This window comes from Thermobia domestica, chromosome 1 (assembly GCF_964235325.1).
Source record: "Thermobia domestica chromosome 1, izTheDome1.hap1.1, whole genome shotgun sequence".
NCBI lineage: Eukaryota > Metazoa > Arthropoda > Insecta > Zygentoma > Lepismatidae > Thermobia > Thermobia domestica.
The window spans coordinates 395,151,369-395,176,869 of NC_137454.1; the positions used below are offsets into that span (position 1 = coordinate 395,151,369).

Below are 25,501 nucleotides of genomic sequence, written 5' to 3' on the forward strand. Positions count from 1 at the left end.
AACGTGTTTGGAAAACGAAATTAAAAAAATGATTGTACTCTTACCCTGATGGTTTGAGCAAAAAGGTTAGAAATCAGGGACTTAATCCTCGGCGGAAGGGGCAGAACAGCTACTTGGGACTCTCCTTTCAGTCGGTTGTGGATTTGAAGCCGGCACATCAACTGCAGCGAAGCTATCCTCCGTGACACCCACGCTATGTGCACCTGACAACCAGTTGCTATGAACAGGCGTTTGTCGTTATGTCCCCACGTCAGAGCAGTTACAGGAGACTGAAAACAGACAATCAAAGACAATCATTACTTATCCAGTGCAGTGGAACCTACCTAATTTGACCATTATTTGTTCCAAAGATTGGCCAATTTACAGGTGTACCCAACATACTAAGTAGCAATAGTAATGTATGCATTATCTTCATAGTTCCATATACAAATGACCACCATGAGCAAGTGACCAAGTTAAAGAGGCAATTCAATAGGTTTTCTTTTTCTTATACAGCAAAATACAAGCACAACAAAATTGGGGGGATCTTCGAAATTAAAAGTTATAGTGCAATTGTGTTCTACTAAAATATGTCGATGCTCGACAATTCACCTGTTGTTATATCCACTGCACGGTCAACATTACTTCAATACGAATTTGCAGATGACAGAAACATGAAATGTATAATTAGCCAATAAAAACATGAGAAGTAGTTGCCCAACTTTTACTCATTGATTTGTTCTGCAACTGTTTCTCTTAAAGAAAACTACGTGTTAAAGGTTTCTTAAGGGAGAATATTATGTTAAAATTAGTATTGTAAAATTATCTTGTTAGGTAGAAGGTAGATCATTTACATACGGGAATCAGTTTTCTCCCACAACCAGCTTTATTATGAAACTTTCTAATATAAGACAGTATAATACAGTTTCACTAAGATAAATACAAAATCTTCTAACAAGCACAGAGTACGATATCAGAACTCGAGTTGCGCAATAAGAGTTATATATCCTTAAAGAGCATCAAGTAGTTAGTTAATTAGCAAGGTATTAGCTGCAGTCCGCCAATAGGGAAAAAGTAATGGAACTTCAAAGGTAACATTGGAGTCTATGGCAAACACAAGAAAGAAAGTGTTTCTCCAGTCTCTCCTATGTATGGCCATCGACTCGGAGTGATAAAACAATTCAGTGCTAAGGGAGTCGAACCAGTACTGCATGGGTGTCTGGAATGCTTACTGTTCGATATCTAGGTATCCCGGTTTGTAGAAAGCAAATTAAACCATGTTGCAGAACAGGGAAGCACAGAACTAATGCAGTGTAAACGATTGGAGATTCAAGAATTTGTCACGGTGCCAGATGTTCGTTTCCTGAGAAAGTACGATTACGTCAATGACGAACTTCACAATGTTCTTGTAAGGACGGAAAATGTACACACCCAGGGGCGGCACTAGTCATTGTGCATCCAGTCGGGATCAGTTTCTTCCTGAATGTGACATTCACAGGAACAAACTTGTCGGGAAGCTCGTTGTTTGCCATAGACCCCCATGTTACCTTTAAAGTCCCATCACCTTTCTCCTATTGGCGAACTGCAGCTAATAACTTGGTAATTAACTAACTACTTAATGCTCATTACGAATATAAAATTCTTATTGTGCAACTCAAGTCCTGATATCGTACCGTTTACTTGTAAGCACAGTAAGTACGCAGTGGGATGGTGTCCTCTGTTGGACAAAGCTGACGAAATAAACCTTGCAGTAATTGCTGAAGAACGATGTGGTGGAACAGATACGAGTTCCCCGAATGATCAAGGCATATGGTATGGGACGATTGATGTGATAAGGGTTGAAGCTCTTGAAGTAGATATATTCCATACTGTTGATAGGTTGATGCGTACGTCAGTTTGGAGACGTCCATTCTCAACTCTGATGTCAACATCAAGGAGAGTATATGATAGCAAAACGAATAGATGAATTTGATTACGCATCTATTATTTAGGAACAGGAAAAATATTTCCTGTGTCACTTGGCTGTGGCTAAATCGAACTTTATATATTTAAAAAAAAAAGGGGATTGGAATGACGAACAAATAATTTGTTGTCCCAAAGGCCCCATGAGTTGCTTATGTATAAAAGCTAACGTAAGTGCTCATGGCAGTATATCTAATTTGAATATTCTATTTTCAAAAATTAAGTTGTTGTCGTTAAATAAACTAAGTTATTAAGATTAGAAATTATGTCAAATTTTCGATACTTGGGGTGTGCATTTTTGTAATTCTACATGAGGTATGCGTGAATGTAATATTGCTATGTAACAAAGTTACATGTGAAGAGATTAGATGGAATTTGGAGATGAGTTTGGTAAAGTTACCAATATCAGAAACAATGAATCTTCCTATGCTGCTGGGTTTGTGGATTTCAGGTATTAAAATAAATATATAGGGATATTTTCTGAAAACTTTCCACCCCTCCCCCTCTTACTTTCCCCTCTACCCTCCTTTCCCCTTTTAGACTTGCATTTTTTTAGGAAAATGTTGACCTTCAGTTAAGTAGTTACTACTTCAGTACTATTAGTCCGAGTATCATGGGTTATACGTCATTCCCTTCAGAATAAAACATGCTTTCAAAAGGTATCATGCGCATGTTGGCATGATGTACGAGGGAAGGGAAATTCGGGGTAAAATAGAGAACTTTCCCTCCAAAAAATCCCTTTTTTGAAATGTGTTGCCCTTTGGAGCAGCCATGACTACCAGGTACCTGAATATAATCTACCTTGCCAAATACTATGACCTATATGTAATGAGTGTTCCAAGTTTTATTGCAATATCTAGAATAGTTACGAGGGAAAAATATTTCTGAATCCTGCTTGGCAATACCGAATTTCATATATAAATAAGGAAAAGTGGGACATAGATATAAACACCTAAGTTTCATGGTTAATACGTCATTCTTTTCAGAATGAAACAAGATTTTAAACGTTACCTGAGTGTAAGGAATCGCCACAGAGTAAAGCAAAACTCCTGTTTCTGAATAGAATTTCAACACATTGACATATTCTCCCGGTTTGTCACATGACGAAGGATGAGTCCCAGCGACAGCTAACAACTCCCTTGAATTACTCCATTCCATGCAGATGCCATAGAGTCCCGTGTGAATTTGGATGGGCGAGACGTCGTCAAAGTTCTTCATCAGATAGATGTAGCCATTCTTCAGACTCACGGCTAGCACAAACATACGGTTGTCTGGAAAGGAAAACATATATTCTTCTATCACCGACAATACTCAATTACATAGCTAGAAATCAAATACCCACTAGCGATAATGAACCTTGCATCAATCACTTAAGCGTACATAGTTATTACAAAAGGGATAGTAATTGTCTTGATACAAGACAGCACCGAGTTTACTTTTTTATTTTATATTAAATAAAACGTTTCATACAGTCGTACAAATATGGGGCTCCCATTGCTAATGGGGGTGGAATTGGATTTAAACGGCATCTGGAGTGATACGATTCATCTCAGCGTCCATAAAAATTATGAATTCGTCACTAATATCGGTCGTTTTTGATTATTGTTATATACGACACCCTTTTCTACTCCCTCACTAGGTGTGCCAGGGGGTCTCACTCCGCACAGTAGTTTTCAAGACTATAAATAATATGTGTACCAAGTTTGGTTAAAATTGTTCCACACATTCCAGAGTTATGCTGGAACATACACATACGTTTTTATACAATAATAATAATAATAATAATAATAATAATAATAATAATAATAATAATAATAATAATAATAATAATAATAATAATAATAATTCCTTGACTTTCAAGGTTAGTGACCACCTGTCTTAGAAACGACTTCAAATGGCTTTTAAATTTACTAACATTTCACTTGATATTGCTCTATTCTCATTACTTAATTCCCTTTATGATAAAAGTGTAGAGCCCTCAAAAAGCAATACGAAGTTTGAGATTATCACGTTCTTATTTAAAGTTCCTATTCTTAACCTATTGATCTTCATTACCCGTCAATACAAACTATAGGAAATTTCAACTATCAATTCCCCTGGGTTAAAATAACATATAAAAGCAAGAAAGCTGGATTATTACCGATTTCACTGTAAATAATTATCAATTATATTCGTGTAAAGTAGGAAATTAGGATTACTAATTTAATTTGGGCATTTTCACTTCGTTTTGTTTCGTTCTTTTCTTTTTGTTATTTGTTTATTATTTTGAATTATGTTCCTAGCATCTGTGGATTGCCACTGCTGTTAAATGAACATGAATACAGTAATTTTATATAGCTGAAAGTCCAACGTAACTAATTGCATTTTTCCTTTCCTTTGTTAATAAACTATGCAATACAAAGTGAAGAAGACATTCGGTGAAAAGTAACAGAATATCAAAGTTGTTTCAAAGCAACACCGACACCAAGATAACACAAACGTATAGGCCAATTTGGGTGCACAAATGCTTCCTTTCGGAGTTATAGGCTGCCGAAAACATATATATATATATATATATATATATATATATATATATATATATTTAAAAAAAACCCTTTAAAGGTCCATAGCTCCAAAACTATGGGATCTACCGTAGTCGGGTCACGACTTCACTTAGGAAGTAGTATATACCCTATCCAGATATCTGTTTCAGAATCCTAAGGTACTCACATAACAATGCTTATAGAGGAAGTTTGGCTACGGCTATATAATTTGAAGTACTCACTCCTACCTCTATAAAAATTGTTGCAGAATTAAAACAAGATTCTAAAACTTGGTAATATTTGGATAGGGCACATACTAATTCCTAAATGAAGTCTTGAGCCGACTATGGCAGGTCCCATAGTTTTGGAGCTATTGATCTTTAAAGTTCATTTTTTCATGTTTACGGCAACCTATTACTCCGAAAGAAGTATTTGTGCACTCAGGTTGGTCAACACTTTTTGTCTTATTTTGGTATCAAAAATTTCCCAAGCGTTATCGGTGTTGTTTTGAAACACCCTATATGATGGCTGATCACTTGCTCCTTACCTGCCGATCTGTTATCAAACTTATCTCCAGTCTTTCTCCACATATTCTCCAGGTTTTCGGGATCATCCGTTTCTTCCATTTTGAATTTCTCACAGCTCCACGCCATCCCAGTAATCCCAATTTCCCCAGCAATCTGCATTTGGGAAACCATTGCTCCATGGACATCCATGACAATGATCTGTCCAGACGTGGTACCAAAGTAAACCTACAAGTATCAAATAATTAGTTGAACATCGACTGAGGAGAAGCAAAAAATACGTTTTATTCAAAAATTCAGTAAAATATCACTCTTTGGTCACCATGAGCAATTAATTTCAACATTCCCATTCTAATTGAGTATGTCAGTACCTTTCTGATGAATCTGGCGGTAAAATCAACAAAACGATAGTTGGGACAAAAGTAAATAATTAAATAAGTAAATATTAAAAAATCAAAACCGCTTTTTTGTTACGGAAAGTAGATAATATGGTTAAGAAATAAAAGGGGGGAACCATTGCTTGACATTCCGAAAAGTATATTATGAACAGTTTACTGAATTTAAAAAGAAAATGAACACTGACTTCTCGTGTGTAAATTAGTTGGTTATACTGTCAATTACATGGACTTACTAATTTCTCTTTTAATTTTAGCATAGATTTTCTCTGTTATGTGTAAAATTATCTTAAAGAAAGAAAGAAGTAGTGCTGAAGAGAGAGAGAGAGAGACATACTTCATGTTTACTGAAGATTCGTTATATTTCCAAGTATTATCTGAAAGAGCTTTTTTATACAAAAGTAAGTCTATCAAGAGGCCAAATTTCAATTTTTTACTTTTAGAACCCCCTGTGCCTAAGAAACAAGATCTTGACATAAAGAAATTTTGCTCTTCGACACACCAATAATACTTGTACAAACAAGATCTGATTTGATACTAGGCTACCGACGCTTGTACTCCTCCGAAAAATAAATAACCATTTTTAAGTATTAAAAACTGGTTAAGTATTTATATATATATATATATATATATATATATATATATATATATATATATATATATATATATATATATATATATATATATATATATATAAAAGTCAATAGGGAATTGCTTTCCGCACATCCTGTATAAGAGGATCATTTCATAATGCATAGGTTGGCACCATTGTGTAGTGGATGACGCAATCGCAATAATTGTGTCATTTGAAGTTCATAAAGCAGCAAGGGGTGCGTTGGTGTGCTCTATAGTGTACACATCTTGGCAAGTGTTGGAAATAGAGACTGCAGGTATTCCAGGTACTCTGTCTGATTATCTGAATTCATACATTCAGACGAACTTTACATGGGAAAAAACCCAACAGAACTGCACAGTGCTTTATGTGAAGTTTGTTGTGAGTTAATAATGGACCGCAGCAAAATTTCTCGTTGAGCTACTCGTTTCCGCAGTGTTCGTGTGAGCACAAACGATGATGCAAGAGCAAGAAGGACGAAATCACCAACCGATGAACGAGATATGCAACTGATGGTAGATGCTCATGAAGACCATCCTAAGACATGTGAGGAAACGTCTGGAAATACAGGGATCCTACCTACGTCAGTATACCAAATTCTGACAAATGAATTAAAGAAGAAAAATATTTGTGCTCTGTGGATCCCCTACTTGTTGATGTCTGGACAATGCACCCCTGCTGAAATAAAGATTTCACGTTGAATGTAAGGCATTCTTGGATCGAATTCTGCTATTGATGAAATATGTGTCAAAGACATTCAGCTGGAATTGAAACCACAACCCAACGAGTAAAGAGCTCCATCTTCCCCAAGACCAACAAAATGGCGACATGCTCAATCAAAGGACAAATAAATTATGAATTTTCCATACGATCGCCAGGGAATCATCGTAACAGACACAGCACTATACGGAAGAAGTGTATTATCATCACTTCTTGCAAAAACTTCGCAGAAAAATTATCAAAACTCGATCTCAGTTGTTCAAATCTGGGTCGTTCATTCTCCATAACGCTAGCTCGCATTTCGGGAATATCTCAAGTGAAAAGCTAAGCGAATACGGTTGGGAGAGTTACCTTATGCTCCCTACAGTCCAGACTTTGATATATTCACAAAGTGAAACAACCTATGTGCAGACGTACGAAGAGGTTTCCAGCAACGTTACCCAAGTCATTCGACAGATGACCATAAATGAGGTCTTGGATGGAATACTGAAGCTTGCCGGAGGTTGGGACTCGATCATTGAGAAACAGAGAGAGTGTACATTGAACGCTTGTTAAGATATGCAATAAAAATTAAACACGTAAGTAAATAAAAAAATAGTATTTGCATTATTTATAGAATAACCCTTGTCTACATAGACTTCTGCTTCCTGTCGTTTAGCCTGCACTTTGCCACAGTAGATATGTAGATAGTAGATAGATTTTTAGCCTTTTCTTCTTTTTTCTTTCTTCTTTTCCTTACATTTATTGGGAATCTAAAGCCTTACCAGTATCTCTCTTGTTATAATGCATAGTTCTGTGATTAGCTCTCTTGGAGACGGTTGGTCTGTGCAACCCTCAACGCTAACAGTACAGGCCGTTACTCACCACACTGTATCTCCTCCAAGACCACGCTACTGGCATCGCACAAGAGCAAATTTAAGTCTAGACTACATTATCGCTTTTAAAATACTTACAATTGAGTATAATTAACTGAGTTATTGAGAAATATCATACAATAATTATCTTTCAGTTATTAAGAAATATCAAACAATAATTATTTTCAACTAATAAAAGCGAATAGAGCAATAATATAAAAAAGTACTTCTCTCCCGCGGAATTATAGATTTTCATCCGTATTTAGTGAGTTTTGAGATCTCGTTTGGTGGGAAGTTTTAATGCTTTGTTGTACCACTTCTTTCAGCAATCACTTCTAGACTGCAAATATATACAGCGCAAAATAAGAGCTATATTGATAGGTTAATCAAAGGAAAAAGAATTGATTCAGTCCTCACATTCAACGAATGAAGAGTCGTTATTCTCAGGGAAGAAGTTAATAGTATCGATTAGAGTCAATAGTAAATTAATTATACAATTATCCGTACTGCTATTAAATTCATTGATAAGTTAAACATGGCTGAATGGTCATAAGATTTTGAACAACTGATCAGATTCTTTTAAAAGAATGAAACAAACGTCCAAAAATATGTACAGAAGTCTCTGCTGATTTTTTGAAGAAAATAATTTTATTCCTATTTTCCTGTACATTACCCAGTAAAATTAACACATTTTCAAGAAGAATTTACCAGTTCCAGTCCTTCGAAGAGTATTCAAAATGGAAAGTAATTTGTAGTACTTTTCCTGGATTTTCTAGGAGATTGGAAACTTTGCGGACATTCAATTAATGCCACTTGTAGTTTCACAACTTTTAAGAAGCGAATCATAACATAATGAGCTCCTTCTAGTGCTCATCTGTGAGAGTCACCGCTGTGTATCCTATTAACGTGTGCATTATCATGCATTTATCGCTAACTTTGACTATGTTATGACCTTTAAATGTATTGTTTTTATCGTTATCATGACAAAACGAGTTGGTCAGTTATCAACGATACTGTGAATAATATACCATTCAATATACAGGGTGAGTCAAAAAGGATTATAACTTTGAAAGCACATAAAAATGTACTGAAATAACTTACAGAATCGATATAAGTGTCAATTTGTCGCAAAACACTTAAAGTTTGACTCGTGTAGTGCCATAGTACCACATTCCATCACCGCTAGCGCCCGTAGTGCATTCTTAAAATGGCGACTTTCGCTGATACGGAGCGTGTTCGGTGTGTTTGTTATTTCATGAAGCGAACTCTGCAACAGCTGTTCAGTTTAGATTTCGTACGGAACAAGGTAAGAAACCTGCAAGCAGGTTACGGAAAGCTTTGCCCGTACTCCCAAAAAATCAACGCGGCGTGCGTCTCGCAAGACAGGTATTTCACAAAAAAGACAGTTTGGAGAATGCTACGTAAACGTTTACACTTGAAACCATACATATTTACAACGGTACAACAAATTAATGACGTAAATAAGGTTATTCGCGGAGAATTCTATGTGGAAATGTTGACTCCTTCTATGGATAGAGGAAGACGAGACATTCCTTAACACAATTATCTTCAGCGATGAGAGTACATTTCATATCAGTGGCATGGTGAACACCCACAACTGCAGCGAAGACCCACGTCAAACCATTTGACACGTCCGTGACACTCCAAAGGTAAATGTGTTTTGTGCTCTGAATAAATTTTAAGAATACAGTCCTTTTTTCTTCATGGAGAATACTGTCACTGGTATCGTGTATCTTGGTATGTTGGATTTTTTTTTATATATAATTCCTCAGATAGATGAACAACAAGATGTGACCTATTACTACCAGCAAGACGGAGCACCGCCTCATTTCCTCAAGGAAGTTGAAGATTTACTTGATATTCACTCCCACGTCAGTAGTTTGGCCGTACAAGACCAATTGCATGGTTGCATGGCCACCTCGCTTCCCAGACTTGAAACCTATGGTTTGATCAAGATCAAGTGTATGTTCCACCCCTACGAGACAGTCTTGCAGACCTGAGAAATCGCATCTACACTGCCATTGCAGAAGTTACGCCCGATCAGCTGGAAGGAGTGGGATGTATGCTGCATCACCAACGGCAGTCACATCGAAATAAATTAAATTTTGATGTTTGAACGTGTTTTGCTGCAAATTGACTCCTCTCTCATTCCTGTAAGTAATATCAATAAATTTCTATATGCTTTCCGACGTTGAACAGTACTTTTTGGCTTACCCCGTACAACTCGCTCCTTTGATAGTGGAAGCTTGTTTTTTTTTTTACTAAGTTCTGACGCTAAGGATCTAATGAACCTACACACATCAATGACTTAAAACACTTTAAAAATAATTAGTTTATTCTATTGGCTATTTGTGGTTTACCTGCTGGTCATCCGGAGTCCAAATGCCACAGGTGATGGTGGATTCAAGATTAAGCATTGAAGACCAATACCTTTGGCCTGCCACCGAACCCACCAATACAAACCCATCCTGTAATACGAAGAAAGAAAAACATATATATTACTTTCTGTTTCATCAGAAATAAAATAAAGTGTTAACATTAGTGCATACGATTCAAATAACCTCTTTCTATACTACTACTACGCTTCCCATATTTGTATATTATATTAACAGTTGCATTGACATCTCCAATGATGCACCAAAATGCTTGTACGAAGAAAAGGTAACGGACACTACACTCTTTCTACTGTTACTACGTTTAGCTTATGAAAAGCAATGATCAATAGCATTCCACTTTACCACAAATTATTGTTGGTCCAAATTAATCATTAATTAACGTCGATACGATTATGATTCCCCATTACCTTTGTCTCTGCCGCTAACTGAATTAATTCCTATATTTAAGAATATATATCCAGTAACAATAGGTAGTGATGTTGGCTCCAATCGACATTCTAACTCTTTCTGTTGGTTTTTAATGAGTCTGAGATCTAGACTCTGAACAGCGCAACTTCTTTATCCACGAATCAGAATATTCAGACATCTCCCTTAGTTAATTGATGCACTGTTGCGCTGCAGAAGAAAACACCAACACCGTTCTATTTATGTAAGCTAGGGAGTATAGAATTTCAAGATGTCCTTAAAGACCCGCAAATTCACGATTTTCGTACACTACAGTACAACATTAAGGCTTGAAAAAACAAAAACAAAAAAAAAAAAAAAAAAAAAAAACAGATATTTTGATCCACTTCTTCCATGCTTCCTTGTTTTTACAATACAGTCGGCACCTTCACAAATTCAGATCCTCCTATCAAGTCTTGATGTAGTATGATTCATTCTTACTTAAAACCTATTTTCGTTGTTCCGTGTCCAGTGAACACCATTTTATACACGGAATCTCATATGATTGTGAAATTGCACAGTCAAGGCAACACTATTTGCTATCTCGACAAACGCTGTAGCTGAGAGAACATTTTGGATGCTAAGAATTTCAATTCGTCCATTTCTGACAGAAATACTCAAGATCTCACCTATCATTTTACGCGCCAAAGCAGTTGCTCTAATATAACTATAATCCATCAGAATCTATCCGTGCAAAACTCAGCATAGGATGACAACTAAGTGTAAATACGTTTTCAAGCACTAACTACAGCACTGGATTTATAAAAAAATTCTCATGTTGTTTGATAATATATGACCCTCTTGTTATTTGCAAAATGCGATGTCAATCTTACAGCAGATATCAAGATGGAGCCGATAACTGGAAGTCCATAATTCCCAGACCCGATTTAGACAGGTGAGGTCGGATCTGCGTTCATCTAATCTATTTTAGAGACAGAGACAACACTGAGACTTTTGAATCACGCTGTATTTATTCAACTGTAGTGCTCTGCTCAGTTTTGATTGCCTGAATAGGCTGAGCTTGAATTTTTGAGTTTTTCGTCCTTGTGGTGCAGCGACATTATGAAGGACACGATGTTCTACTTTAATATGGGCGCCCGGGTGCAGTTGGTGGATGCATAAGCCATCATGTAAGATCAACCCATACAGTATACACCACTCATCACCACATTATTTCCCCTTTTTAGTTGTCTGGATTACAGTATCACTCCACTGGATTCAGTCAAACGAAGTTGAAATATGAATTTCTTCTGATAGGTTAATTTGAAGTTTATGAACCTTTTTTAGCAGAGGGTTATACTTACAGCATAACGTGAGATCCTAACTACATGAGTTACTAGCATTGGTAGGCCTAGGAATATTTAATTCTATATAGGATTTGTAAGAAAGTGGTCAGATTACTGAAATCCTTTGATGTCCGAACTTTTATTCTGTTCAATGTAGGACAAACAGGTTTATAGTTCAATAATAATCTACAAAATTAATATCTGCTCCACGTGACTTTTATAACAAAGTTTCGTATGTTAAAGACTAAGTTATACCCACCACACATATTTCATGGAGCTACTGTTAACGCCATGAGTGAATTTCTTGACATTAAAATAATACAGGGGTAAAAATGTCTTACAAAAGGATAGTTTATCATCTTTAAATATTTTGAAACGCAAGAATGAATTAGAAATAGTAAACTTTTTACTGTTCCTGAAGATTCTGACTTTTCTCCAATGGCGCTGGAATGGCCCTGATTACGAGGGTCACTTCATAAATAATGCACACTATGCCAACACTCATAAGTAATGCAGCGAAAATTTTGCTTCGAATTTTGAACAGACGGTTGTATGAAAGAACAAATGAAGAAGTTAAGGAGGAACAGTCTGGGTTCAAGAGAGGTAAGGGCACAAGAGACGCAAATGGATTATTAAGGGTGATCGGTGAAAGGGTTATAGAAAAAGGGAAAGAGGTATATGTTGTATTTATTGATCTAGAAAAGGCTTTTGACCGCGTGAATTAGGAATTTAGAAGTTGTTCGAATTTCTACAGAAAGTTGGGTTGGAATGGAAAGATAGAAGAGTCATAAGAAAGTTATATATGAACCAACAAGTAAGTGTTGGATAATGACAGAGGGGAATGTAATTGGACGGGGAATTCGACAGGGATGTTGTCTCTCGCCTACACCATTTACTATCTATGTATAAGGGATAGTGAAAAAGAGCCTACAAAATGAAGAACTCCAATCAGTGGAGTATTCTGCTGTACGGGTCACAAACTTACACATTACGTAAAAAGGATGAAAAACGACTGGAAGAGTTCGAAATGTGGGTGTGGAAAAGAATGGAGAAAATAAGCTGGTTCGAGCGGAAAAGAATGAGACGGTGTTTGTTAGAAATAGTGGGGAGAAAATAACAATTTTAGATATTATCAAGAAGAGGAACTGGTTGTGACATTGGGTAAGAAGGAATTGGATCATGAGGGACGTGCTATAGCAGCCGTGTGCAACAACCGGTCCGCGGGCCATATGCGGTCCGCCTAACACTGTCTTCCGGCCCATTGGTCAGTTATTGAAAACAATAATTATTATAATTTTTCTTTTTTACAAAACCTGTTAAGAGTGAACTGGATATTTTCTATCGATCACACAGTGCGAAACGTGGTAACGCCCTAAAACAAGCACTTGGGAAGCGCAGGTACTGGGGGAAATTTCCCTCGGTATAAGGATTGTTAGGTGTACCGACAAAGTTCTAAATGCATTATTCTGCTCCTCTTTAGTGAGTAACTATTTTGGTTACCAGCATAACAGTTGTTTTGTGTTATTGTGAGGTAAATTACGATGAACATGTTCCATCATTTAATACTATGTTATTTAATTGTCGTAAAAATGATATACCTACAGTGAGGCCCGTGACGCCATTTAGTGCTCTGTGATTGGCCCGCTCACTGTTCCAAGTTGCACAAACCTGTGCTAGAGGGTATGGTGGCAGGAAAGAGAGGGAGGGGACAAAGGAGACTACAATTAATGGACGATATCAAAACAGAAAAATCGTACGTGAAGACGAAAAGGTTAGCGGAAGACCGTGGAGCATGGAAGCTTCTCAGTTGCAGCAAGTGACTTGCCAATAACGGTGGAATACCTATGATGATGATTATAATGCCAACACTGCGGAGCGGATGACGAAATCGAGATAAACATTTCGTCAGTTGACGTCTTGAGACAACAGAACGTGTGCTTGTGCGCTTTCTAGCGAACAGTGTGGCTGTAACCAGTATTGGAAAGGGAGGCAGCAGGTGTATAGGTATACTGTGTGTATTGAAGAGGTCATATATAAAGATTGAAACTTTACGTGGCAAAACTCCCACAGAAATTCAAAGTGCCTCACGTGAAGTTTGTGGTGAGGCAACAGTGGAATATAGTACAGTTTCTCGTTGGACTACTCGTTTTCGTAATGGTCATGTGAGACCAGGAGTGCCGAAATCATTAACAGAATGTGCAATTTGTGGCAGATGCACTTGAACAAGATCGCCGTGTGACATGTGAGGAACTTTCTGATATCACAGAGATTATATCTGCGTCAATGTACCGAATTCTGACAAGTGATTCACAGAAGAGAAAATTTTCTGCCCGATGGGTCCCCCACTTCTTGACTGCTGAACACAAGCAGACACATCTGGACAATGCAACGGTGCTGAAACAAAAATTCAACGTTGAAGGTGAGGACTTTCTGCGTCGCAGCATTATTGGTATTGATAAAACGAGAATCAGAGACTTTAAGCCGGAATTGAAATCATAACCCAAGTGGAGAGCTCAATCTTCTCCAATACCACAAAAAGTGTCGCCGATGTCAATCAAAGGTTAAGTATATGATTTCTGCTTATTGGTTATGGTTACCAAGGCAATATTACAACGGACAGAGTTCCATGTAAAAGAAGCGTCACAGCAGCGTATTACTGTGAATTTCTGCTGAAACTGTGCAGAAAAATGCACAAAATCCGACCGTAGTTGCTCAAGGCAGGTCCATTGATTCTCTACGATAACGCTCGCCCGCACACCACTACTAGTGTGCGTCAAAAGCTTCGCAATTACGGTTGGGTAACGTTACTTCATGCTCCCTACAGCCCGGGCACGAGTCCACCAAATTACGACCTATTTCCAAAGTTAAAACAATGTATGTATGGACGTTGATTTTCATATTTGGAAGAGCTTTCTGCAGGTGTTAACCGAACCATTCGACAGGTTCACAAATATGGCGTCCTTGATGAAATACAGAAGCAACCGGGACGTTGGGATTCCGTCATTGCCATTTAGGAAGATTATACTGAAGGCGTGTAAAGAAATGTTCTTCAAACAATAAACGTGTAAGTCACAAAAAATTAGTGTGCATTATTTATCATGAAATGACCCTCATATAATTTGAAGAATTAAGTGCTGAAAGAAACAAAACAAACCGGAAGGAAGCTGTATTCTCTAATGACAAAACACATGAAAAATGAAACAAAATAGCGTTAATTACCTGATAACAAATGAGCGCCATTCTTCCATCGTGGGACCAGGAGAAATGCGTAACCGGTGTATTACGATCATTGATCAACTCTATACTCCAACGGCCTTCGTACTTAATCCAGACGAAGATGATCCCCGAACTGTCACATGAGGCCAACTTCTGATATGGCTCATTCCATTTCACCAGAATTACCTGAAATTACAATGACAAAAAATGAATAAAATAAATTACCAAAGACTTCAGAACTTATAATAGAGATATTCAAAGTGTTACCAAAGGGATAAATACTAATAGTTTACTCTTCACTCGAATTACCATATTTCTGATTTGGATATTGCACTATTGAAGAGCGAGAGGAAGGGAAAGAAGAATAGTTTTTCCAAACAACAAGATAACTACTCCTGACAAAATGGATAAAGTGTGTGTTTTCTGTTCACGTGGTTCCCGGTTCGGTTTCAATGGGGTTGCTTTACACAAATGTAAAGCTGACTAGTAATATAAATCTCACTTGAGATAATACGAGGGTCATTCGGAAAGTAAAGAACGTTTTTGTATAAACACTTTAATAACTGATATACAAAGGCGAAATTTGTGTTAAATACTATGTGATACTTAAGTTACTTTTCGACATAGTCGCCGTGTAAATTTAAACACTTGTCATACCGTGGTACAAGTTTTTTTTTTATGCCTTCGGCATACACAGTTGCCGCCAAACTGTTGAACCAATCACAGCTAACCACTAACAGCTTCCTTAAGTTCTTGAAATTTCAGGAAAGAATTCGTGCAGCCCATCAATAGTGAATCGCCTATCCTCTTGAATTTTCCGCTCAATTCTTCCTTTGAGTTCGTCAGTCACAACAGAAGGCCGGCCCGAGAGTTCCTCATCGTGCACATTCGTCCGTCCGTCATTAAACATAATGCACCACTTACGAACTGATGCTTCATTCATTACATTTCCATACACCACAGTGATTTGTCTATAAATTTCTATCGGACGCACTTTTCTTGCATTCAAAAATCTTATCACACTACGAATCTCACACTTGGCGGGATCAGTAATTGTATCGCACATTTTACAGTCGCACAGCGAAGCAATAACGGACCGTAGCGGATCGCAGCTGGTGCCAGACTGAGGCTAAAGCATGCCCAGGTCAATAACCCAGCGGCAGCGGGGGTGGGGGAACACGCGCACGCGCTAGCGCAAAACGTTCTTTACTTTCCGAATGACCCTCGTAGATATATCTTTATATACCCTTGGGACTCGAAAGGGACGTTATATTAAAATCAAAAGGGAAATTCTCTCAATATTTTGTAATATCCTACATGGTTTTATTTACAAACAACCGACGCATGCTTATATTGACAAACATTAACCATGTGCGTCTTACTACGGATTACTATAGCTGTAGACAACAGGGGTACCAACAACATCACTGTCATGTGATCAACAGCGCCACCGCCTCAACTGGAGCACCCATATAACCGACAGGATTCCAGCGACAAGCATCCTTCCTTAGCTTGTAGTGGAGCTCTAGGCCTCCTTTCCCTCCTTGCTTGCAGTGGAGCACTGAGAGATTCCTTATCATAATACCCACCTAGCTTGCAGTGGAGCATTGAGTGTCCTAGCCCTTCTCACGTAGCGTGCTTCGTGAGAAATCCTTCCCGAGAACATCAGGTCGAAAGGACACCCAAACAATAGAGAATTTGTACTTACTTGTATTACAGTGGAATTTTGTAATAAAATGTGGTAGTGGGGGAAAACGATTGCGGACTGTTATTTGCTCTACCTATACCTGCACAAGCACTTTACAATGCGGTAGAAACTGTTGTCTACAATTGTAGACTACAGACGAAATTATTGGAGAATTTATTTATTCTTACATCGAACGAGTACAACATTTGCTCATAGCTGATGCTGAAAATGGTCTCTTCTAGTGATGATAAAATTCAAATAATTTTAACCGTACTAGTCTCTTCGACATCCAAATTCTGGTAAAAGCTTCTTAAAATGACTTAGCTAATATGAAGCGTTCCCAGTAGGGAGGCCCAATTCAACAAAAGCTTGTTTCCTGAAAACACACTCTCAATAGTCAAAATAGTCGTCCATTTATTTTGAAGTGTTTTTTCTAAACGAAAGAGGAACGGCTTCTACAAATTATACATATAGGCAGGAGAACTTGCATCTACATAATTTCTGAGGGTTCAGATTGCAGGGAACTTTTGTTCACTCTTACTACTTGAAACATCTATTTTCAATCGTTTTAGGCTTCTTTTAAAGAGTCCATTATGCGTAGTTTGTCTTCCCTTCAAGTGGTTACAAAGTAAGAAATTTGGTAACGGAAATAGGGAGATTTTAGTGGCCAAAGATCTTCTGAGATATTCCATCAGAAAAAAAAATCTAAATTTTCTATCGCTTACATTGAGAATGTGACACATTGTCCCTCCTTCAGATATAAAAAACAAAATTACACATCATTTCGAAGCCCCTTCGGCTGGCGTTATAGCCCCGAAAATTTAAATCCATTATTTTTTTCTTCTTGATGAAAATTTTAATGCTGAATGCGTTTATAAAATTTTCCAATATATTCAAAACTGTGACTTTTCTTTCACTGCGAAAACTTATTCTTGCGATCAACTTTCAGTATCATTCAATTCAATTACGTATGTTGTGGCTTTCTCCTCATTAATAATAATGTCAAGAAATAATGTATTCCCCCTTGGTTCCTAATGTGAATAGTTGGGTTTTCCGTTTGAGGGTCACTCTTTGAAATGTTTTCCCAATAACACACTGGGAAAATTTTCTCTTACTTATTTCTTTTATTTTTAGGAAAGGGTAAATTTAATGTATTAATTTAAACGTAAAGGTAAAAACTGGGGAGGGGCACCTAGAACCTAGACTATGATGGGTATACCATGACTTTACTATAAACTTTCAAAAATATATGAATAGCTTGAATGGTTTTTGTCACTCAGAAAACTGGGGGAGGGGGAGGACTAAGCCCGGCTAGATCCATCAGGGTGAGTTTCACTTTATTTTTATGTAAATACGATTCCGTATTTCCCTTATCTTTAATCCATTTGCTCTGTATACTCCCTTCTTTTGGAAATTGCAATTCGGGGCAAAAATTGCTCTTTTCTTTTACTCTGTCATATTTATAATTACACAAAACCACTATTGGAATGCGAGGGAAATAAATTAGTACGTCGGAAGTACTGGCGGAACTTGACCCTCCGTTACTAGTATAAAATTTCCTGTATTACTTTCACACTCTAGGAAGTTTGATTTGCCTACAGGACATACGTGTTAAACATTCCCGTCTGTAATACAACGAACATCTTCTGTTATGTTTGTCTTTAATATTCCAATAACTGGAAGAAAATCAGTCGGCAATTATTTCAAAATAATTGTTCTGGTGTTTGAATCCTTTGATTAAGCGACGGAAGTTAATTATCCAGCAGTCGTTTCGTATCTTTTGTTGAACTCTTGTGAACTGTGACCCGTCTATTGATCAGGAGGAACGCCTTCTTCTTCTCTCAATCAACAGCTGTGGCTGACACCATTCTCTCGCCAGAATTCAATAACATTATTTCGAACAACGAGGACAGTATTTCCATTCTCACAGCAACCAAATCCAACATGCAGGATAGGACAACTAGTGAAAGGAGATGAAATAATACAATTGTCACCCAAATTTGCTGCTTTACATCTTGATTACTCTAATAAATTAGTTTCTTATCTCTTGGATTCATTTTTCTTTAACCCGCCGGCGGTGAAGTTAGAAGGAATGTAATATGTTTATATCTATATGACAACGTGTAACTGTAAAATGCTTCCACCTATATTTTCATGAAAAAAAAATAATAGAACGAGATTGTTTTTATAAGAGAGAGTACAAATGAAGTGTAAGATGAAATTTCCATGCTACATCAATCATTTCCCTGTTAAACAAAAATAGTTTCATTGAGAAAGTGTATACAAATGTATATTGAATTAGGAAGTTTTGGAGGGGGGAGTTGGGACCAGGTGATTCCCGTGAGTGAGCCCTTGTATACAGGTACAGTAGGACGTCGATAATCCGAACGCGGTCCCTAGAAGCTTTTTACATTTTGTCTTAGCGCTAGCAATAAACAAACAATAGGGTTGACCGTCGGCGTTGTGTGAAGTCAGTGTTTTTACAATAGCTCATTCATATGTACCGGTAATTCTTTGTCATAGATATTTTTATTTTCCCTTAGGCCTATACAAGTTTTAAGTGTGAGTTACAAGAACAGTGTAATTTAGTATACGAGCAGGTTCTTCAGAAACATTAAGTGTAAGTAGCCTTAAGTACGGTATTGTAATTATTGTATGTACTGCATAACCACTGTATCGATAAAAGAGCATACCGTACAGTATATTTAAGCCTAAATTACATTTTCTTGGTCATTTTCGAAAATCCGAACAATCTGAAAATCCGATCTACCTGTGGTCCCAGTTAGTTCGGTTTTTCGACTTCCTGCTGTATATACAAGTTTTCTTTTTTTAACGTATATGTATGCAAGTTTGTAAGCATAGTAGAAATAAAGGGATTTACTAATGACGTAATCAGCTTACGTTATCAGTAACTTCCTTATTTCATGTAGGGTTGTCATACATTTCTTTTAAACAGCTGGGACGAACGTATGGAGAAGTGAACTGAGAAAATTATTTAAAAGATATACGTGTGTACATTTTATATTGTTTTATTAAAAAACGATTTACACCAATATATGCATTATCGCTTATTTGATTGAAGAGAAAGAATGCGGACGTTGACACCAGGATAAGGCTTATTTGAGTTTCGTTGCTGTGATTTGGTATTTGCAACTGTAACTTGTGTTTTAAGGTTTGCAATACTAATTATATTTTTCAGACATACTTTCAATACTTCTCACTACGTTTAAGTGTAAAATTCAAGACAATGTACAGTTTTGTTCAAATATGTTGCCTTGCATTTAGATTGAAAACACACACTTTGCAATAACATTGCTCTCTTACCATTTTTTTTTTCATATATTCAATAGTTACCGAAATGGCCTATGTACTCGGACTTATGGGAGACCCTGTATATACACAGTATATATATCATGTTTGGACATGTTTTCGTTAAACGCTAACAACATGTTGGATAAATGAGTTTATCTGATATGTTAATAAATGTAAGGGCAATTCCTGGTAGTTTTCCACGACTTGAGGAACATGGTCCGAGAAAAAAAAAAAAAAAAAACATTTTGAAGGATTCTCCTCGATATGAAATCTCCTTGGAGTCAAAGAAGCCTTCCTAATGCAAAGTGCATTGAAAAGACTTGAAATAATTTCTTGTTATTGAAATGAAATTGTAGAACTGGTTGGGAGGTAATCGTTTGTGAATCCAACAAACTACGCAACGACCGAGGTCGTTCACACCGTCAGTTACCATGGAACGTTTTCACAAAGAACTGTGACATTACCTTAATTAAAAATTTTAATTACGGTTTCCTGTCTCTTGTAACAATACAAGGGGATTTAAATATTTTTAATTTAGAACAACTTCCATCCTTTTAAGTTTGAGCAATAAGGCTGGAAAACAATGTGTTCAAGAAAATTCTCTATAAAGAGAATCGCACAATTGTATTAATAAACAGTCTCCAAACAATACAATCTTTAACGTGCCTGAAGTTGCCCCCCCCACCTCTCCCAAATTACACCAAACGTTGTACATCGTTAGTGCATCGTTAGTGCACGTTAGTGCACTCAGAACTAACGTTAGTGCTATCAGCGTTTACGAGATATTGAAGATTTTTGGTGGGGGAGCCAACTTCATATGAAGTTAGCCCCCCACCCATCTTTATGCAGACAGTTTTTCACAGAACTTAGCGCATCGTTAGTGCACTTAAACACCAAAAAATTTGAATAAATCCCAAAGTGTGGTAGCACTAACGTTAGAGCTTAGTGCGTTTAAGTGAACTAACAATGCACTAACGATTGCCGTTAATCCCATATTTATACATCAATTGTATGGAATTTATTTCTGAAGTTAGCCCCCACCAAAGATCTTGAATAAATCCCAAAATATGGTAGCACTAACGTTAGTGCTTAGTTCGTTTATGTGCACTAACGATTGCCGTTAACTCTATGTTTCTACCTCTATTTGTACAGAATTTGCCCCCCCCCACTGCCAAAAATCTTGAAAAATCTTAAAATATGGTAGCACTAACGTTAGTGCTTAGTAAGTTTAGGTGCACTAACGATGCACTAACGATTGCCGTGAACTCTATGTTTCTACCTCTATTTGTATAGAATTTGATATTTCTGAAGTTGGCCCCCCCACCAAATATCTTGAATAAATCCCAAAATATGATAGCACTAACGTTAGTGATTGGTGTGTTTAAGTGCACTAACGATTGCCGTGAACTCTATGTTTCTACCTCTATTTGTATAGAATTTGATATTTCTGAAGTTGGCCCCCCCACCAAAAATCTTAGTGGTTCTTAGTGCACCAACCCCTAACGTTAGTACTACATTAGTGTAGGTGCTACAAGTACAATATCTTTGGAGGGCACGGTGAACTTGCCCCAACTTCAAGTACTAACAAAAAATTAATGCAATTCCTTAGTGGATCGTTAGTGCTTCTAGAAAGCACTAAAGGTTTGTATGGACTTCGATATTTCTAAAGTTGGCCCCACCAAAATCTTGAATAAATCCCAAAATATGGTAATGCTAACGTTAATGCTTAATGCATTTAAGAGCACTAACGATGCAATAACGATTGCCGTGAACTCTATGTTTCTACCTCTATTTGTATAGAATTTGATATTTCTGAATTTGGCCCCCCCACCAAAAATCTTGAAAAATCCCAAAATATGGTAGCACTAACGTTAATGCTTAGTAAGTTTAGGTGCACTAACGATGCACTAACGATTGCCGTTAACTATGTCCCTACCTCTATTTGCATAGAATTTGATATTTCTAAAGTTGGCCCCTTCACCAAAGATCTTGAATAAATCCCAAAATATGGTAGCACTAACGTTAGTGCTTAGTGTGTTTAGGTGCACTAACGATTGCCGTTAACTCTGTTTCTACCTCTATTTGTATAGAATTTGATATTTCTGAAGTTGGCCCCCCACCAAAAAATCTTGAATAAACCCGAAAATATGGTAGCACTAACGGTAGTGCTTAGTGCTGTTAAGTGCACTAACGATGCACTAACGATGCGCTAAGTTTTGTGAAAAACTGTGTGCATAAAGATGGGTGGGGGGTAACTTCATATGAAGTTGGCCCCCCCACCAAAAATCTCCAATATCTCGTAAACGCTGATTGCACTAACGTGCACTAACGATGTGCAACGTTTGGTGTAATTTGGGAGAGGTGGGGGGGGCAACTTCAGGCACGTCAATCTTTATTCTTATTATATATATTGAACAGCCATATTGGAATATAGTGTAGCTCATTTAAAACAAAAAAAAAAAAAAAAAGCTACACTTCAACCTGTCCATTTGCAAGTTTCGAAACAAAGAAACGTATAGTTATCTCAACATATTAACTTTCCACTTATTGCTGTTAACTTGCAACAAAATAATCAATTCCTGAAAAATTACCTAGGTACATGTAAAATGACGCTCAATTTCTTCATAATTAACAAATAAATCTACAATGGCAAAAATGACAAAAAACGTTTCTTTTCACAGCTGGTTCCTTATTATCAACCATTTTTTTTTTCAAATTTTAACTTTAACTGTTATATTGAAACCATGTACTAGGAACCAGAGGGTTCACTAGAAGACGCTACTTCCGGGAAGGAGCAACAAGCACATAGAAAATATTTTCTACTATCGTCAATTATCTGTCCCCACTTCGCTGGATTAAAAAAGAATTTAAATTGATAAAAACAAAGAAAATAAAATAAAAAACCAGAAAATAAGTAATGTAAATAAATAAAAATTAAATAATATTATAGTGTTACTGAATTTGGATTTAACACATTGATCGCCATGTCTATCACAGGTGTGATACACACTGTGTGTTCCACCTACGATTCGTGTATCATTTCTGATACATAACGAACGTTCTCTTATCGCCATGTGTATACGATATGATACAGAGGCTGGTATATTTAACACATCTTACCTGGGCGCTGGAAAATCATATTCCTGCAGTAATTCTGGCTAATTGAATATCTTCCTTTAAGTAGGTATTCCACCTAAGCTTCGTGTATAATTTCTTATATATATCAACTGGCGCTGACAGTAAAATTTTAAAAAAATACTCTGGCGATCAATGTCTTAAACGGCATCGGAAGTGTCACCGTTCATCTCAGAGACTCCGAAAACTATGGATTCGACAGTAATATCGGCCATATATCCCCTTCTCTAAGTTGCATCCTCAAAATGAAATTATAAAAACCACCCCAGACCCAAACCTCATCTATTGAAACTTAATCCCGATCGGCCGAGTGGTTCACGAGGTATTAAGTCAAAAAACATAGTAACTTTCATTTTTATTTATATAGAATAGATAGATAGATAAATATGTTTGAACAATGACATACATAGGTGCTATTTTCAATATTAACGCCACTTCTGTAATAATAATAAAAGAAAACTATTAGAAACCACTTAAAATCGTGGATGTGAGAAACAAAATATCATTGAATTATCAAAGAATATATATATATATATATATATATATATATATATATATATATATATATATATATATATATATATATATATATATATATGTGTGTGTGTGTGTGTGTGTGTGTGTGTGTGTGTGTGGTGTTTCAAAACAACACCGACAAGGTTTGCGAGTCGATTCCTGACACCAAGATAAGACAAAAAGAATAGACCAACATAGGTGCACAAGTCCTTCCTGTTGGAGTTATGAGCTGCGAAAACATGGAAAAAATGAGCTTTAAAGGTCCATAACTCCAAAACTATGGAACCTATCGTAGTCGGGTTAAGACTTCACTTAGGAACTAGTATGTGCTCTATCCACATATCCATGCCTCAGAATCCTAAGGTACTCACTCACGCAACAATTGTTATAGAGGTAGTTGGTGGGTACTTCAGATTATATGCCCGTAGCCAAACTCCCTCAAAAAAATTGTTGCGTAAGTACCTTAGGATTTAGAAACATGTACTTTTAGATAACGCACATATCAGTTCGTTAAGTGAAGTCTTGACCCGACCACGGTAGGTCCCATAGTATTGGAGCTATGGACCGTTAAAGCTAATTTTTTTCATGTTTTCCGCAGCCTGTAACTCCGAAAGGAAGCATTTGAGCACCCAGGTTGGGTCTATTCTTTTTGTCTTATCTTGGTGTCAGGAATCACCTCTCAGACAAGTGTATCCGTAAAATTACCGTAAGTGTAAAATAAGAAATGTAAAAAAGGAAGAAAATCAATATTCAGTTATAGGAAAATGATTTCCTGCGGGTGAATTTCTATGTATATGTACAGTATGCATCAACATTTATCCATTCATGCGAAAATGTGACAAGGTTAGTGAAGTGTTGCCATATAAAAAGGCTATTTAATAGAAGCCCGTCAAATGGGTTTTTGACAGAAACGCGGCCCCTGGCAACATTGTTGTCGTACAATTACTTGCACATTTCTTATTTTACACTTCCGGTAATTTCTTTCGTTACTACACAAAAATGTTACAAATTCTAACATTGGTCATGATCTCGAAAATATCTACATAGAACATGCTTGCATTTGTTTCAAGTCTCAGGTCTTTATTACTCTTAGATCAAAAGATATACATAATCAAACTTTGGGTTCCACAACTTTACGGACACACTATTTTATATATATCGAGTGCTCACTTATTTTGTAGCCAAGGTCTACTGGTGAAATCTTCACACTTAAACAATAAAAAAGATCCATATGAACATAGGGCGAAAAACGCGTTGTTTCAAAGTTACGAGCTGCCGAAAGCGAGAAAATTTTAACTCTGGGGCTGCCTAGCTCGAAAACTATGAGATATACCAAAAGCGGTTAAAGAACTATTAGAGGAACTAGTACACTGTCTATCTAAATAACCATGTTTCAGAGTTGGGATGTATCAGCGCAACGGATTTTATAGAGGGAGCTGCGGTATAGGTTCCACTCTTCCTGTCCTCTCTCTAAAATCATACTCGTATGCGCCGGTACTATCCAACTCTGAAACATGGTTATTTAAATAGACAGCGTACTAGTTCCCCTAATAGTTCTTTAAAAGTCTTTGATACTTCTCATAGTTTTCGAGCTAGGCATTTTCAAAGTTACAATTTTCTCGCTTTCGGCAGCTTGTAACTTTGAAACAACGCGTTTTTCGCCCTATGTTCATATGGACTTTTTTATTGTTTAGCTGTGAGGATTTTACTAGTAGATTTTCACTAACAAATAAATAAGCACCTTATATATATATAAAATTCCCTCAACTACGTAGGGCGATCATAAAACATATTTTCGAAAAATAATTAGTTTTATTAAGAGGGATCTCGTATCATTTTCATCGCAAAGTTTTCTCACTAGATGGCAGATCATATTGCAATGTTGCCACATCAGTTTTGGAGGGAAAAGAGGTTACACA

The 25,501-nt window shown here is 36.8% G+C and overlaps 1 protein-coding gene across 2 annotated transcripts in view; it reads right to left on the reverse strand.

Moving 5' to 3' along the window:
* Tusp (WD40 superfamily protein Tusp) overlaps positions 1-25,501 on the reverse strand; it is a 320,891-nt gene that overhangs the window by 76,204 nt on the left and 219,186 nt on the right. For both annotated transcript variants that reach the window (XM_081732680.1, XM_081732675.1), the window contains exons 3-7: positions 14,936-15,118; positions 9,951-10,058; positions 5,011-5,215; positions 2,953-3,212; positions 45-269 (exon numbers count right to left, since the gene is read on the reverse strand). In XM_081732680.1, coding sequence (XP_081588806.1) covers positions 45-269; positions 2,953-3,212; positions 5,011-5,215; positions 9,951-10,058; positions 14,936-15,118 — 981 coding nt within the window. The remainder of the gene's footprint in view (positions 1-44; positions 270-2,952; positions 3,213-5,010; positions 5,216-9,950; positions 10,059-14,935; positions 15,119-25,501) is intronic.